At 42.5% G+C, this 17,387-nt stretch overlaps 1 protein-coding gene across 2 annotated transcripts in view; it reads left to right on the forward strand.

The window, feature by feature from the left end:
- Positions 1-17,387, forward strand: part of Tbc1d2b (TBC1 domain family member 2B) — a 72,883-nt gene that overhangs the window by 35,935 nt on the left and 19,561 nt on the right. The window contains exons 4-8 of one of the 2 annotated variants that reach the window (XM_013145578.2): positions 6,086-6,249; positions 9,897-10,072; positions 10,697-11,077; positions 13,843-13,953; positions 15,015-15,208. In XM_013145578.2, the coding sequence (XP_013001032.2) occupies positions 6,086-6,249; positions 9,897-10,072; positions 10,697-11,077; positions 13,843-13,953; positions 15,015-15,208 (1,026 nt within the window). Of the gene's footprint in view, positions 1-6,085; positions 6,250-9,845; positions 10,073-10,696; positions 11,078-13,842; positions 13,954-15,014; positions 15,209-17,387 lie in introns of both variants that reach the window. The other variant, XM_005000801.3, reaches the window with a different exon arrangement.

Below are 17,387 nucleotides of genomic sequence, written 5' to 3' on the forward strand. Positions count from 1 at the left end.
CTCTGCCATGAGCTACATTGCCAACCTGGAGATATTTTAATGACTTTTGAAACAATAAAACTATTTTATCTCTATAGTGTAGAGGAATAGCTCAAAAGTTGTGTGTCTTTTTTTTTTTTTAATGGATTATAAACAGTAACCAAATTGAGCATAGTCAGGGCTACAAGGAAAATTGAATGCTTGTATTTTCTTCATCACAGCATTTGTTAAGAAGCTGTCCTGATGAACTGACACTCAGAATTCCCTCTGCACTGTGGTCAGTGCTAGCTATATGAGATTAGAGGGCTCTGCAAACTGTACATTCCCCAAGACTCATCTGGGTTTGTTCCTGACCAGCTGATGCCTGATGCACCTGATAATTTTGTAATTTAGTGAAATACTTAGCAAACTCATAAAGTAAGGAAATGACTCATTTCTATGAAAAATAAATCAGACACAAGCAAAATTAGTAAAAATGGGTCACTAAAAAAACTGCTGTGTGGGTGACATAATTGTGAAAAAAAATCAGAGAATTATTAAAAGTTTGAGATTCTATGCTTATGTTGTTTCTAACTGTAAGTCTCCGTTCACTTTTTTTTGTCTTTTTTTTTCTTTTGAGATACAGTTATACTATAAACTGTAGGCTGGCCCAGAACTCACAGCTATCCTCCTCCTGTCTCAGCCTCCCAGTGCTGGGATTATAGACAGGTGCCACCATAACCAGCCTCTGTTCACTTTTATAAAAGTGACACACGAAATTGAAATAGCATGAGGGGCTGGTCCGATGGCAGTGGGTTATCAGAACTTATTAACATTAGTATCACTAATGTTGGTATACCACCCCCCCCCACTGCTAAATTTGACTGGCTTTAAAAAAAAAATAGCATGAGGATGTCTTTTTTTTTAGTTTGTGGTTTGTTTTTCTTTCTTTCTTTCTTTTTTTTTTTTTCCCTCTCTGTCTTGAGACAGGATCTCACTGTATAGTTCAGGCTGACCTTGAACTCTTTGTGATCCTTCTGCCTTACCCTTCTGAGTGCTTGGATTACAGATGTGTGTCACCGTGCTCAGCTGCATGGGGGTGTCTTAGTGTGTGGTTTATGCAGGAAGGTAATGAATGGCAGGCAGTAACCCCACACACAGAAGCCTGGCAGGTGAGAGTACACTCACATATCCTTTATAGGTGTGTGAATTTTAAGTTTAGTTGTTTCACTTGTTTCCTTTTTAACGACTTCATATAACCAGTACATGTCCAGACATATCAGGTAGGAAAACTAAACCTTTTGTGAACTCTGGTGGTCCATGTGCATCTGAGAGTGCAAGCAGAGTGAGAATGCAGTGTGGGATGTATGTCTGCATTGGCTGCCACAGGGCTGAAGCAGTAACAGTGCCTGTGTGGCATGGGCTGTGCCTGGTGTGTGCCTGGGGGCTCCTGGGTCATGCTCATCATTGAGTGGGGTCACAGAAAGGCTGTCCATGGTTTTTGTGATCAGTCTGGGCTTCAGAGCCCCAGGACTGCACTTAGTAGCTCTGTGCTGCTGAGCCAGTCCCTTGGCTTCTCTGGGCTTCCTTTCCTCCGTTGTAACTGGCATATGTGAGTAATGATGTCTTGCAGTGTCTAGCTCACTGCTGGTGCCGGTGAGTGGTGTCTGTATGCAGGTGCCAGTGCTTGTTGTTAGCCTGACTCTTTGACCTGGTGAGTGGGGAGGAGGGGATGCCTGCTTTGCTGGGTGAAGCCCCAATGCTGTGTCCTGAGCCCTTGCCTCACTGTCATCTCCTGGGTCTCTGCTCATGCTGCCATTTTCTGACTTTGTTTCTGTTTCTCTTCTGACACCCAAGCTTGGTAGGAGTATTGATTTGCGTGCATGGCTGTTGTCCCCAGGAATCTAACAAGGGCTGTGCTGTCCTGGACATAGCTAGTGATCTAGCTCTTTGGTCTTAGGAGGCACAGCAGAGGGTCTAAGCCAGTCCAAGGCAGGCACCAGATGTGTGGTGAATTTGGGGAAGTCATTCGTGTCCGGTACTGTGACGTTGTGTTTATTTGTATTTTCCTTGCAAGACACAGCTCTGTGTTTGCCAAGAAGGACAAGGAATGTAGTCAGGCTGCTCACGGGCATGTTCAGAGCTGGGTCTTGGGGAGGGACGTGTGAAGGAAGGATGTGGTCTGGCCTGTGGAGTCACCGTGCCTGTAAGAAATTGCAGGAGCCCCATCCTCCCTGATGGCTCCCAGAGCACATGTTGTTATGTTTGGTTGTTCAGCAGCCCTCTACCTCTTGATTCAGTCCGTGCCCTTCCAGGCCCTTTCATTTGCAGGGCCACTGTTGCATGGAAATCATTGTGATTGTCAAAAAGATGATGATTTTGGTTCATGGACGCAGACTCTAACCAAAGCTAGGATGTGCAGTCACTGACCAAGACTGGGAAACCAGGCTCAGAGATCCTGTGCCTCATCTCATGAAGGAGTGCTCGCTTGGCTCATGTCTGCAGTTGGGGGCTGGGGAGTGGGTCTGTGTGCAGGCACTACTGTCTTGGGCCCATGCTGCTTGATGGTTGCACGGGCCCTATGCTCAGTGGCCTGAGCCGTTTTACTCCACTCCTTCCACCTTTCAGAGACTGTGGCCTTCAGCTGCAAGCCAAGGTGCTGAGCATACTGCTGAATGTGGCCTTTTTGCCACCCTGGGCCTACTCCTCAGCCTGCTTCGTGACAGGTCCACTGTATGTCTCTGTTCCAAATGTGCAGTCCCCTCTCCAGGGCCCTGTGCTGGGAGGGCCTTCTGCTTTCTTCCTCTTTCTTGCCCTGCCCCTACAGGAAGCCATCCTGGTCTTCCCACTCCTTGCTGCAATGCTTCATCGATTCCTTGCTCCCATCTACACTTGCTGCATTTTTGAACCTGGTCTCCACAGTGTGGTGCACAGACCAGATCCTTGGTCCCTGGTGAACCCTGCTTAGTGGTGTAGGTAGCAGGCTTGTGCTTGAGAGTCTGTCTTGCCAAGACCCATGGTGATGTAGAACTGGTTTCACCACATCTGAGCTCACCCAGGGATTTTGCTTTGAGCCTGATCACTATTGTGTGGGCTTGGCAGTGATACTGCACCCCATGCCACCCCTCCTACCAGCTGTGGGCGAGAGCATGGGTTTGTGCAAACAGCTTGTGACAGAGTTGAAACTGCAGAACCCTGGTGGGGAAAGTGGGTGCCCTTCTTCCTGCTCAGGCTGTGTGTGCATCTTCCCCACTTTCATTTCTCCCTTCCTGTACTCACTCTTTGAGAACCAGAGCAGGGGCACACTTTGGAGCCCAAATGAAAGGAGAATTTGTTTCTCAGAGGGACGCAGATGACCAGTCACTGCATGGAAGCTTTCTGCTGTGAGACCCTCACTGTAGGTGGGGCCACTGAAGCTGGTATGGCAGGATCAGAGGTACCAGTGCGCACGAAGGCAACAAATCAGTTGGGTTAAGAATGAACAGAAGTAGTTAGAGCATTTGCGAACCATTCCCTTTCCTTCTAGAGCAGCTCTTCTGAAATAGTTTTCCCCACAGGTTTATGACGTTTGTAAAGCCAGAATTCAGTATCTTGAGGACTGGCTTTTTGGGGATTTAATTTTTTTTTTTAATTTTTAATTTTTTTGTTTTTTATCGGTACCAGGGATCGAACTCATGACCGCCTGCTTACAAGGCAGGCACTTAAGCCGCTGAGCTAAATCCTTAGCCCCGGGGATTGAAATTGACCTGAGTCTCTCTGTGCAGGTGTAGCTTGGTGCCAGGCAATACAAGGGCTTAGGAAGTGACTGGTATATGTAGGTTGCATGCATTATCTGTTTGCCAGATCCATTTTGGTCCTAAGTCAGTAACATTAAGAAAACACCTGCCAGGTCTTACACAGGTGCAATCACTGGGTTCTGGGGTTCTCCTTGTTAAAGCAGTTTAACAGAAGAGTGTGTTTTTTTGCTTTTTTTTTTTTTTTTTTTTTTTTGAGACGGTCTCGCTGTGCAGTGTAGGCTGGTTTTGAGCTTACTTTATAGTCCAGGCTGGTCTTGAACTTGCAGTGAGCCTCCTGCCTTAGCCTCCTGAGTGCTGGGATTACAGGTATGTGCCACCACACCTGGCACAAGACTGTACCTTTGTTTATTGCTATGGCAGGCTGATGATCTGTTGTAAAATTTCTTTGCATTATTCTAAATCTTTTTCCTTTTTTGGTAGTAGGATCAAATCCAGGACATTAACACTGAATTACACCCCTGGTCCTTTTAAAATTTTATATTATGAGATAGGATCTTTCCACGTTGCTAAGTTACCCAAGCTGGGCTCCAATTTATAGTCTTCCTGCTTCATCCTTCCAGAGTGCTGAGATAACAGGTATGTACCAGCTCTGGCTTCACTCTTTTCAATTCAGGGAGCTGCTGGACTTTTTAGGGCCTCCTTTGCCTGCCCCTGGCCTGGAAACTACCTGTAGGCAGTGGTGGGGCCCACTCTCCTTGTTTTCTCTCTCACGGGGTTTGCTGTCCTGAGTTGCATGACAGCCAGTGTCTGAAAACTATCGTTTCCCAGATTTTGTTCCCTTTTTTTAGTTTTCAGGAGGGTAAATAAATCTAGTCCCTATTATTCTATTTTCACTGGAAACAGAATGCCAACCCAGTTTTAAAAACCTCTAATTAAATATTTTGGCATACAGGCTGGTATACAGTATATTGATTGCTTGGGTAGCCACTGCCCATCTTTAGACTTTTGTCATATTTCTGCTGCATTTAAAAACCAAAGTAAAACATAGTTAAAATTCTCTCTTCTTGATCACACTTTCTTGATCTTAGAAAGATAGATAGCCAGTAATCTACAGTTGATGAATATTGTTAATGTGTGGGTTTTAGAAATGCACATACACATATGCAAACACGTAACCTATTAGAAACATTAGCATGTACATTTAAAACAGTGTCATTCTTTACCTTTCCTTCCTAAGTTTTCTTTCCTTTTTTATCAGCATTTAAAAAATCTCTGTGCCTGTTCTATATGCAGCTTTAGCTGCAGTATGCATCCCCCAAGGATGAGAAGCTTGATGTGTTGTGTTCCCTGGGAGTCCCATGACTCCAGAAGGATACCTGGTATAGAACAGGTGCTTGTTAAATATGTGTTGAATGAGTTCATTATTAGGGCTATGTAGTATTTTTTTTTTCCCTTTTTGTATTGGAAATCAAACACACGACCTCCCATTAGCCAGGTAGGCCCTCATGCCACTGAGCTGAATCTCCAGGCCTATAGTATTTTTTTCTTTTTTTTTGTTTCTTGTTATTGGTACCGGAGATTGAACTCATGACTGCCTGCTTGCAAGGCAGGTACTTATGCCACTAAGCTAAATCTCCAATCCCTATAGTATTTTTTTCAATCAGATTTTATTTTAGATGTACATAATGATCACATTCATCATAGAGAATTTATACTTGCACATGATATAACTTATTTCTCCCTTACCCTCTTCTCCTTCCTACTTACAAATGCTTTGTTTCTATTTTTTGTTTCTTTTCTCATTTAAAAAAATTTTAGGGCTGTATAGTATTTGACTGCACGTATATAGTACAGTTAATCTATTTATGAGTGTGAAGGTAATCATATTTTGTTTTTTTGCTAATATGAACAGTGCTTATATGCTTGAATCGATATTCTTGCTTGTGTCTCCCTGTATACATACGTAAGATGTTTTTTTAGGAAATTCTGGGGTCCTAGAATAGAAACTTCTTCAACTTCACTCTGTATTCCTGGAATTATTCACCATAGTAGTACCAGTTTACACTCCCACTAGCAATATACAAGAGTTACCATTTTTTCATACCTTACTAACATATGGTATTACTATATGTTTTAGTTTTTGCCAATCCTACACGCATGAAATTGTGTTTCATTTTACTTTTGTTTATTTATTTATTTGCTCCTTTTTCCCCTTTTTTTGAGGCAAAGTCTCACTGTGTAGTCCATGCTGGCTTAAACTTGCTTTGTAGCCCAGGCTGGCCTTGAGCTTGCGATTAGCCTTCTGAGTGCTGTGAGATTATAGGACCGTGCTGCCACACCTGGTTTACTTTTCCTTATTTTTAAATAACACTTTTCTTCTTTCCTGACAGGAATTCAATGTCATCATTCCGTCCTGGCAGAGGGCATAATGATAATCGGAGGACTGTGTTTTATACTAGTGAAGAGTGGGAACTTGTAGATCCACCTCCGAAGGACCTGGAGGAATCTGTGGTACCGGAGGAAAAGAAGAAGCAGATCCCTGAGGGTAGCAAAGGTACAGACATGTTTCTGTGCTGTCACTTTGTCCTTCTGTTAACCACCAGTGACCTGGAGATTCTTTACTGACAGGCGTGTTTGGCAGCATCATCTCTATGGGATGTAAAGCATAAAGGCTTGAAAAATAAGAAATAGAGGACTGTGCATCCTAGTGGTTGTGGAACTTTATAAGGAGGTAGAACATCTGGAAATCATGTCCCTCTACATAGAAACACTGGTTTAAAAGCTGTTTACAGAAGTTATAGACATACTCAAAAGATAACATAGTGTCATTAATTTTTAGTTACACATTTAGTCAGTCAGCTTTCTAGTACTGTAACAAATACTCAAGGAAAAACAGCTTACAGAGGGGAAAGTTTTACTTTGGCTCTTGGGTTTGGATGTTTTAGCCCGTGGCCAATGGGCAGTGGAGCCTGGTGGGAGCATGTACAGATCAAAGCCATCGCTCTCTCAGCCTTGGAAGCAAGAGAGAGGAAGGATGGAGGCCCAGGCCTGCGAGGCCCCTGCTTTCCAGTTTTCACCCCTCTGCAGGCCACTGGGGACTAGACCTACTACCTGGGCCTCAGGGCTTCAGGGAATCCAGCACCCTGGCTTCTGCAGCTTTGAACTATGGCTTCTTACTCTTGTCTGTTTCTCTTCTAAGCACTTCTCCTTTCCTGCGTTCACCATGAATGGGATTATTACTTTTAAAATTAATTTTATTGGCATTCTTTTGGTGTACATAATGATCACATTTGCTATAGGGAATTTCTACCTGTACGTAATATATCTTGATTCTTCTTTTTTTCCCCATACTCCTCCCTTCTCTTTAATCTTTCTTTCCCTCCTTATTTACAAAAGCTTTGTTTCCATTTCTCCTTTTCCCTTCCTTTCCCTCTTTCCCCCTCCCTTGTTCTCCTTCCCATTTGAACATTTTCTTCCTGCTTTCAAATATCTGTCATTCATTTTCATCCTTATTCACAGCAGTTATTTTAAAGTAACTTCTAGATAGCCCTTCATTGCATTTGGAAATACTTTAGCAACTATCTTTTTTTAAAAATTGTATTTTTTTTTTTTTTGATGGCAGTGAGGACTTTTACACTGAACTACAGCTTCAGACCTTTTTATTTTTTGAAATAGAGTCTTGTTAATTTGCGTGGGCTGGGCTCAAACTTGTGATTCTTCTGCCTCAGCTTCCCAGAGTATTAAACCTGCACATGTGTGACCCCCCTACCAGACTTTTAATAGTGGTTTTTAAGATACAGTGATTCTTTAGAAGAATTACAAATACAACTTCATTACTATATCCAAAAGCAATTATGGTAAATCTTAATATGACTTGATTCCCAAAATCTTCCTTAAATATGTTTTTTAAATAATTGTAATGTATTTATTTATTTTATTTATGTATTTATTTTGAGGGGGTACTAGAAATTTAATTTTTTTTTTTTTGTCTTTTTCCTTTTTATTGGTACCGGGGATCGAACTCACGACTGCCTGCTTGCAAGGCAGGTGCTTATGCCGCTGAGCTAAATCCCCAGCCCCCGGGGTACTAGAAATTAAACTCAGGACTTTGTGCTTGCCAGGCAGATACTGTGCTGCTGTTATATCCCAGGGCCCAATGTATTATTATTTTAAAATTTTTATTGGTACGTGTTTGTAGTACATAATGATTGCTTTCATCATGGGGGGTTGGTAAATGTATACAGCACATCTTAATTCTTTCAACTTGGGTTCCTTCCTCTGCCTCCCTTAAATGTCTCCTGATAGTTTATTCAAATGAGGATCAAAAGCACCACATTGCATTTAATGGCAGGTTCCTTGTTTTGTTTTATTTGTGATGCTGGGGATAACCTAGGGTCTCACTCATGCTAGGCAAGTGCTTTACTATTGAGGTACAACTCCAGCCTCTTAACAGTTGTCATAAGACAAGATTTATCAAAGTTGTCAAAGCTGGTCTTGAACTTGTGACCCCCCTCTGCTAATCTCCCTGGTAGTTGGATTACGGTTGTATGCCACCACACCTGGCATCTTAGGTCTGTCTTGTCACAACACCCCCGCCCTCCGTTACTTGTGCCCAGAAACCCAATGGTGATACTAAGGAATTTCGCACCTCTGGTTTTACTGAATGTATTTGTTGGGGAGCTCATTTAACATAATTCTCTGTCCTTGCCTTTCCTTCATACTGCAGTTGCAGCTGAAGCTTGGCCAGATTCAGGATTAACTTTGAATTTTGGTATGAATATATTTTCTGTAGGGGTTGGAGTGCTGTGAACTTCCTGTTGTACATATTTGAAGCCATAGCATGTGTTCACTGTTACAGTTGATTATGGTTTGATCCATTCACAAAATTTTCCATCAGTCTTTTTGCCTGATGCTAAGAGAATGTTAATGTTTTAAACATAAAATTTCAGTAAATAACTTTGAAATTCTGCCTTATGCTTGATTCTAGCATGGGCCTTCAGAAGTCAGGATTTGGGGAAGTCTTTATTGGGAGTGCAAGTACTACTGTGACTTCTTTGAGAAGGGGCTTTCCTGTGTTCCAGGGATCATGATGTGGACCCCAGGTCCGAATGTATGCCGAACCCAGTTGAGTCTATCTGGTTGCCTGATGGTGTGGCATAGCCAGCTGGAGCACCCAGGGTGGGGCCACTGTGACCTGGGCAGCTTCCTGGAATGAAGGAATGTGGATAAGGAGTTTCCTGAGCATATGACTTCTAGTTGAAATTGAGTGAAATAGAAGTGGAACTATGGGGCTCAGTGCCTGAGGAAAGATGAAGAACGCTCAGCACCCCTTGAGGAGTCTTTTCTCTCTTGTTGACAGCCGAGTCCACCTCTGCCCAACCTCTTTCCCTTGACAAGACACTTACATGAGTTGTGGGCATTTCTGGAGCTGCTGCAAGAAACATTTTGCCAACTTGTCCACATTTTTCACAGGAAGTGGGCAGCCCTTCCTTGTATTCCTCTCCCCTCGGGAATATTGTTTGAAGTGTCACAAAGCCAGCACAACATGACTCTAGTGTTCACTCAGGTGCTGGCTGCTTCTGCCCTGCCTCTGCCTGATCCCAGGGACAACTGTGCTGCCCTTGACAGCATAGGTGTTTGCCTGCTTTCCGGCTTTGTATAAATTGAACTTGTATAGCATTTGCTTGTCAGTGTTGCTTGTCTGTGTTTTGAATATATTTTTTGAAGTCATCTGCATTAAAATTTATTCAAATCCGACAATATTTTAAAAATACTATTGTAAAGAAAAAATGGGGAAAGTTACATTTTAAAATAGGTGTTCACAATTTAAAATGGACATATGGGTTTTGCTTTGTTTTTATTACAAATTAGAAAAATAGGAAGCCAAACATCACTGGGCCTTAGTTTTCTTTTAAGGTGATTACGTGGTGGGTGTCGAGGAAGGGACCCCACAGGGGCATCATCTCTGATTTTGGGCATGTTGGTTTTTCTCTGGAACAGGGAGGGCAGAGGGCCATCTCAGCCTGCCTGTGTTTTGTGGGTGATAAGTACACATCCTAGGATTGATTTATGAAGAAGTTTTCTTTAATTGTACTGTCTAGAAGGATGATTTGGCCAGCTCTTAGAAAAGCAGGTTTTGTTTTTGTGTAGGAATATCTGGCTCAGGATTCTCTATTGATTTTGGACGTAACCCCTATAAAGGGAAGCACCCTTTGAAAGACATCATTGGATCATACAAGAATCGGCACAGCAGTGGAGACTGTGTGAGTGGGATGTCGGGCACTGGCAACGTCAGGCTGGCCTCTGAGATGCAGCTGCAGGTTCAAAGCCAGCAGGAGGAGCTGGAGCGTTTGAAGAAAGACCTTACCAGCCAGAAGGTAACCATCTTCAGGCTCCTGCTTTACCCACTTTTGCAATCTCATCTTCAGGAGTGTAGTCCATTCACGTTCTCTTTTTCCCTTCTCTGTAGCTTCATGCTGCCATGGCCACTGGTGCTCTGTCCAGTGGTTTGTCCTGAAAGTTTTGATTATCAGGGCAGGGATGACCCCTTCCTTATAAAAGGTTGCAGGGTGGTGTTATCTGTTCTCTGGCTGGCTCCACTGTGAGTTCTGTGCTCTTTATACATGGCGTTAGCCCAAAGCTCTATAATAGTTGTTTAAAACTTGCAACATCCTTTCTGAACTAATCAGACCTGATTGCACCTAATGGCTTAGCGGTTCAGTGAATCTTAGGGCAGATTCTCTAATCCTGATTAATACTTGCCAGTACCATGGCTAATGACAGTGCGCATGGCCATTGTTTCCTTTTCCTATCATTGTTCTGTACAGACTGTCTTCATGGAATAAATATTTTTCCTCTTTAGCTTTAATGTCTTTCAAGGGATTTCTAGTGAAGTTTCAATGTTTCCTCAGACTTCAACAGTTGCTATTTGTGGTGCTGTCATTATTTCTTCCTTTTGTTTCATACTCCCCTCCTCACCTTGTCCTCCTCTTGGCTCCCAGGAGCTGGTCAGGCTGCTGCAGCAGACAGTACGGTCTTCCCAGTATGACAAATATTTCACGAGTGGCCGATTCTGTGAAGGAGTCCCTGGGGCCACGCTGGAGCTGCTCCACCAAAAGGACGATCAGATTCTGGGCCTCAGCAGTCAGCTGGAGCGGCTGAGTTTGGAGAAGGAGAGTCTGCAGCAAGAAGTGAGGACCCTGAAGAGCACGGTGGGCGAGCTTGATGAGCGGCTGGGAATGCTGATGGAGACCATCCAGGCCAAGGACGAGGTTATCATCAAGCTCAGCGAGGGCGAGGGCAGCATGCCTTCCCCCTCAACACCGGGATCCCCCCTGGCTCCCCCAACCAACAGGGACCAGCTGGAGGTGGACAGGCTAAAAGTAAGAGCAGGACAGTGACTCTGGTCATGGGGACGGGGCTCCCACATATAGTATCTCCATCCAGATCACCCTAGAGGTCCTGGTGTCTGTGAGCTCATTTGGTGAGACAGAAGAGCACTGTGCCTGTGCCTGTTCTTGTTTTTGTGTTTCACAAGTATAGCAGATCTTATCCCAGTAGTTCCCCTGGGAAATGTGAATGCTGTTGCCACTGCTTGAAGCAGGTTCAGATCTCTTTTCCTGTGCTTTCAGGCAGCTGACCATTCCCTTTCTGTTTGGATCACCCTAGGGCTTCGTTATTCCATGGACCTTGTGGAAATGGTCACTTGGCCCTTCTGCATGTACAATGCACACTAACTTGCACAGCTTCCTGCGGAGCCTGACAGGCCTGAATCAGGAGCCTCATTCCTTTAGCTGGTAAAGAGCCAGCCAGGGGTGGACCCAGCTCAGGTGGGTCTGGCAGAAGCTGCACCCCTGTATACCATGTGGAAGGGTTTTGATGCTAAAAAGGGAGACAGAACTCTCTCAGCATCCTTCTCTGGGGCACTTCTGGGTGAGAAGCTGTGATTTTTCTGGGTATGACCTAGGATGCTTGCACCAGATGCTCTTGGCCCACCCAGCACTAGGAGACAGGGACAATTGGATTCCCATGGCTACAGAGAAGCTTCATCATCCAGTGCATAGAGCTGAATGGTCTTGGACTGCTGTTGAGCCATAGAGAGGGTCGTCAAGTCCTGTGCCACAGTCTTGTGAAATTTTGGGAGAGGTTTCAGATGGACAGTTGTTTCTTAGAACACAAAATGTTGGGCAGAGCCAAGGAAGCTCAACACATTACAGTTGCCAACCCTACTGAGCCCAAAGTATTCCCCACCTGGCCACTTCCTTCTTGTGAGTAAGTTGGTTCCAGGCATGTTTGCCCCTATTGGAGTTTGTCCTTGAAAGGCAAAGGATTACAGCTGCCGAGCTCATGTCATGAGCATGTGCTTCACCTCTCCCACCTTCTTTCATGCACTGCAGCAGATTAGGTTAGTGATGAGCAGGCTAGGCATGTCCAAGTTCATTCCAAACAGCTAAAAATGTCAGAGTGACAGATAGCAGCACTGTCAGAATGTATAGATGATCCCCTGTAGTGGCTACTTTTGAGTGACAGCACCCTTTGAGAGGAACAGGATTTGTTAACTAGAAAACCAAAACAACTACAAAATCCCAACTTTATATTTACTATAAAATAGCTTTTCCTATAAAAGACATCTTTGTTAGTGCTGCCAGGAGAACTTGATTTTCTTTATGTATGCAACCTTGAATATTTCTGAACATCATCATATATCCCATTGAAAGTGTTCATGTTGCAAACACTTCTGTGTTCACAGCAGGTGGAGACTATGTCAAAGCCAGGGTTTCCAGGCCACAATGGGCTATACCTGGCAAGAGAGAGATGCGGGTCACATTGCCCCAGAAGCTGAGCCAAGTGCCTGGCATAGGGTCTCCCCCCATCGCTGTGGCTCTGCACATCTCTTTTGGAAACCACTAATGGAATTAGGGTGGGCCCTTCTTTCCGTTTTCTTTTTGTGGCATAATAGCTCAGATGTTTAGGGTCGGTAATAAAATAGTTTTCTTGAACATTTCTCAACCATTTTAGAGACTTTGGCTCCAAAATTCCACAATTGTAAGGTTCAGTGGGTGGATCTTTTGAAGAGGCAGTGGCTGCCAGGTGGGTTCCAGGTGGAATGCGTGAGTCCTATCTTGATCAGGAACTCGGGTTTTCTGTCCCTGTACCCTGTGGACCTAGCACATGCTGAAAGGCTTGAGAGAAGACATGGATAGTGGATGTCTTTACAATTTTTCCTCCTTTTCCAGGGCTGGATTACATATTTGAAGAGGGAGTACTGATTTCTCACATCTAAAATGATTAGGTGAAAAATAGCATGTATATACTTTACAAATATATATTGTTATGTAAACAAAATGTTAAAATATTTTAAATCTATTTTTAGATTATCTTTATTATTTTCATTACTGGCCAGTTTTCTTATTTATTGTCAGTGGATATGGCTTGTAAAATTTTCTGGTCTTTTGGATTTTACTCTTTTGTCTCTGCTAATAGTTATGTCTTGCTTTTGTAGTTTTCTGAGGTGGGAACAAAACATTGGTCACTTTTTTTTGCAGTACCACCAAGGTCTTTCACGTACAGGAAAGGCGCTCACCACTGAGCTACTCCCCAGACCTTTGCCTTCAGCCGAATTTTGAACTTTTTAAGTGTAGAAATGTTGAGAAGCACGTTCTCTTAGGTTGAATTTATTATGTGTAAGCTTTTAGTCAAGGGCTTTTTGTATATGTTTGTAGCCCTTTTTTTATTTATACAAAGTACGTAAGTAAAAATGAGAATTTTGAGAGAATATGTTCAGTTTCTCTAATTTGAAAAAAAGAATGTACACTATCACTTTCTTTGTACCACCTCAACAAATACGAGTAAAAGCAGTTGCACAGATTTAGAAAATAAGTGCTGTTCATTTCTTTTGTCGTCAGTTGAGAAAAATCAGCACCATCAGGTCACTGTTTCCTCTGTCTCCTTCATTATAGTAGCAGTGGCTGCCTTCCTTCTGCTGCCACAGGTGGCCAGGAAGATTAACCAAAACATTTCTGTTAACCTCCAGGTCCTTAGAACTCACCCTGACTTAGAAATTGGTGAGGCAACAAACCCTACTCACAAAGGTAATCGTAGTCAACATCTAGCCAGTGTAAATTGATGGGATTTCCTCCCCCCACAGGATAATCTACAAGGTTACAAGGCCCAAAATAAATTTCTAAATAAGGAAATTTTGGAACTCTCAGCTCTACGAAGAAATGCAGAAAGGAGGGAGAGAGAGCTGATGGCCAAGGTGAGTCTGTATGGGGATATGATTATCTGGTGAGAGGGAGTGTTAGAAAACTACATTTTTTTAAAGGGATGTATTTTAAAAGTAGTTTCACTGCCATGCTTGGAGAAAGATGATTACTGGTATCAAAACATTTTAAAAATACGTATAATATGTAGAGCTGTGCACTTTGTCTTTGATGCAAAGAAAGGCCTGTAGATGTGGCTTCAATTATACGTATGCAATTTAAGTGAATTTTTTTTAGAAAAGTTATGTACAACTACAGATTCCCAAAATTACAGTTATTTGGGGTTTATTTATGTCACATTTCATGTCTATAAGATGAGTGATGAGGATGCTGCCACTTTTCTGAACCAGTGGGTTGGCCTGAGAGTCAGACATGATTACATCTGGAAAGGGCTTTGCAGAGTATAAAGGGTCAACAAATATTCCAGTCATAATTGAATTATAATCAGATAACACCCATGGCTGCTATATATACCTCATGTAATTTTTTGAGCAAACCTTAAAGCATCTCTCCACATTTTACTCTTTTTCCGATCAGCTGGCAGGTGGGAGCCAGTCCTGGGTCACAGTGTCTTAAGAATAGTGGCATGAGGGGCTGGGGATTTAGCTCAGCGGCATAAGCGCCTGCCTTGCAAGCAGGCAGTCGCGAGTTCGATCCCTGGTACTGATAAAAAACGAAAAAGACAAAAAAAAAAAAAAAGAATAGTGGCATGGTGTGGGGTGATTACTTATGGCTCATGTGCCAGGTGGCACCAGCTTGACCTCAGTGTTGACATCTGGTGTCTGCTGCTTACTCCAGCCCTGTCCAGGATTGTGGAAATTTTTGGCACCTAGGCATCTGATTATCAGTGCCCCTTCTGTGCCAGAGCTGAAGGAAAAAGCTATGTTAAACATAGCAATTGGCCTGTGGCATGAATTAACCTGGTCTTTCTTAATGTCTGTCTCTGGCTCACTTCCTGATAATCTTGGACTTGTCATTCATCAATTGCTTAAGCCATTTGAGGGAGGCTTTTCCTGAGTCTTGTCTAGATAGTGGTAACCTCCCACTTTCTCTGTAGTATTCCAGCTTGGAAGCCAAGCTCTGCCAGATAGAAAGCAAATACCTGATATTGCTTCAAGAAATGAAGACACCAGTGTGCTCAGAAGAACAGGGACCTACCCAGGAAGTCATTGCCCAGCTGCTGGAGGATGCACTGCAGGTTGAGAGCCAGGAGCAGCCAGAGCAAGCCTTCGTGAAGCCTCATCTTGTCAGGTAAAGGTGCCAGTGACTTGGGGGTGCATCCTGTTTCTGAAGTCCCTTCAGCAGAATAGCTGTTCACAGAGAGCTTCACACAACTCTTATGTCTCAACTGTTGCAGATGACAGTGCTATCAGGTCGGCAGAACAAATGAAACCATCTCTTCCCCCACCATCAAGGGGTAGAACTGGGGATCAGGTCTCATGTACTATGTCGAAGTCACCCTGCTTCCAGACCCTGTCTGCTTCAGGAGGAGCCAGTCTTCCACGCATAGGGATTGTTTTTTGGCACACAGCTGTACCCACAAAGGATTCAGAAACATGAGTTTGATTTATTTCACTTAGGAGTGTTGTCTCTTTTGCTTTCTGTTTTTCTTTTCTGTGTTTTTTCTCTTTTAAACAAGATTTTAAAAATATAAAAATACTGATCAGCATAGTAACATCAACGTGTATGTGTGTTTATGTATTATACATATACAAGTGAATAAATTTATGCCTTGAAAGATAACAGGGTCTCCTTGTGCAGCTCAGACTGGCCTTGAACTCTCTATGTAGCCCAGGCAGGCCTCAAACTTGGGAGACTGAAGCAGAAAACAGAAAGCAAAAGAGACAAAGAACAACAATAAACCCAAAACAATAACAATATAGGCTTTCAAAACAAGATGATAGGAATGTAACTGGTTGTTATATTACATATTGTTATCTTCAAAAAGAGTTGCTTAGATTACCAGAAATAGACATGCAAAATTGATCTAATCATGAGTAGTAACTGTTCTTTTTCAAGAACTAATAGAATTAGTAGTATATTCATCTTGGCTATCTTATGTATATAGATATACAAATTGATACTCATTTTTTCCTTTTCCCCTTCTTCCTTTTCTTCTCTCCCCATCCCAGTTACTTTTCCCCTTTCTTATCCTTACACAATATTTATTGTACATTTTGGATCTTACTTGATTTCCCAGTTTGTTACACTAAGGAGACAATACAGTATTTACACATGAGTTTGATTTATTTCACTTAAGAATGTTGTCTCAAGTTGCATCCATTTACCTTTTATAGGTGAACGATATGATCCTTGTTTATAGCTGAGTAGTACTCCATTGTATAAAAATATCACATCTTTTTTTTTTTTTTTTTTTTTTATCTGTTCCTCAGTTGATGGGCATTTGGGTTGTTTCCAGGATTTGGCTGTTACAAACTGTGTTGCTGTAAACATGAGTGCACATATATACTGTGGTATGATGTTTTCAATTCTTCTGAGAAAGTGCTCAAAAGTAGGATAGCTGGGTCACATGGAACCTCTCCACACCAATTTCCACAGTAGTTGTACCAGTCTACCAACATTGGAGAAGAGTTCCTTCTCCCCCACATCCCCTGCAATAATTGTTGTTGATTGATTTCTTGATCTTGGCCTTTCTTTACTGGAGTGAGATGGAATCTCAGTGTTGTTTTAATTTGTATTTCTCTAATGACCAATGATGATGAACATTTTTCTTGTATTTATTTGCCATTTGTATTTCTTCATCTGAGAACTGTGTATTCATCTCAGATGCCCATTTTTGGATTGGGTCTTTGAATTTTGGGGGCCTGATTTTTAAAAATTCTTTATATGTTCTAGATAGAAGCCTTTTGTTTGAGAGATGATTGGCTAAGAAATTTTTCCAATTTGTGGGTGTTATTTTCACTCTGTTGGAAATTTCTTTTGACATGCAAAAACTTTTTAGTAAGACAAGATCCTAGATGTTGAACTCTCTGCCTACCCCATGTCTTCAAGATTTCTACCTACTTTGTCTTCCAGCAGATTTAGTGTTTCTGTTTTAATACTTGCATCTTTCATCCATTTTGACTTTAGTGCATAGTGATAGACATGGGTCTAGTTTTAGTTTTTGGCATATGGAAAGCCAGTTTTTCAGTACCACTTACTAAAGAGTCTATCTTTCTTCAAGTGAAGGTGTTTGGCCCCTTTGTTGAAGAAAAGGTGGCTGAGTGTATTTGTAGTTGTGGTTGTATCTTCTAATCTATTCCATTGATCTTCAGGTCTGTTTTTATTCCAGGACTATCTGATTTTATCACAGCAACTTTGTAGTATAGTTTCAAGTCAGTGATTGTAATGCCTTCTGCTTTGCCTTTGTTGCCCAGAATTGTCTTTGCTATTCTTGGTCTCTTCTGGTTCCAGATGAATCTCAGGAACA

This window comes from Cavia porcellus, unplaced genomic scaffold, assembly GCF_034190915.1.
Source record: "Cavia porcellus strain 051 isolate PalLab524CR breed Dunkin Hartley unplaced genomic scaffold, mCavPor4.1 scaffold_38, whole genome shotgun sequence".
Taxonomy (NCBI): Eukaryota; Metazoa; Chordata; class Mammalia; order Rodentia; family Caviidae; genus Cavia; species Cavia porcellus.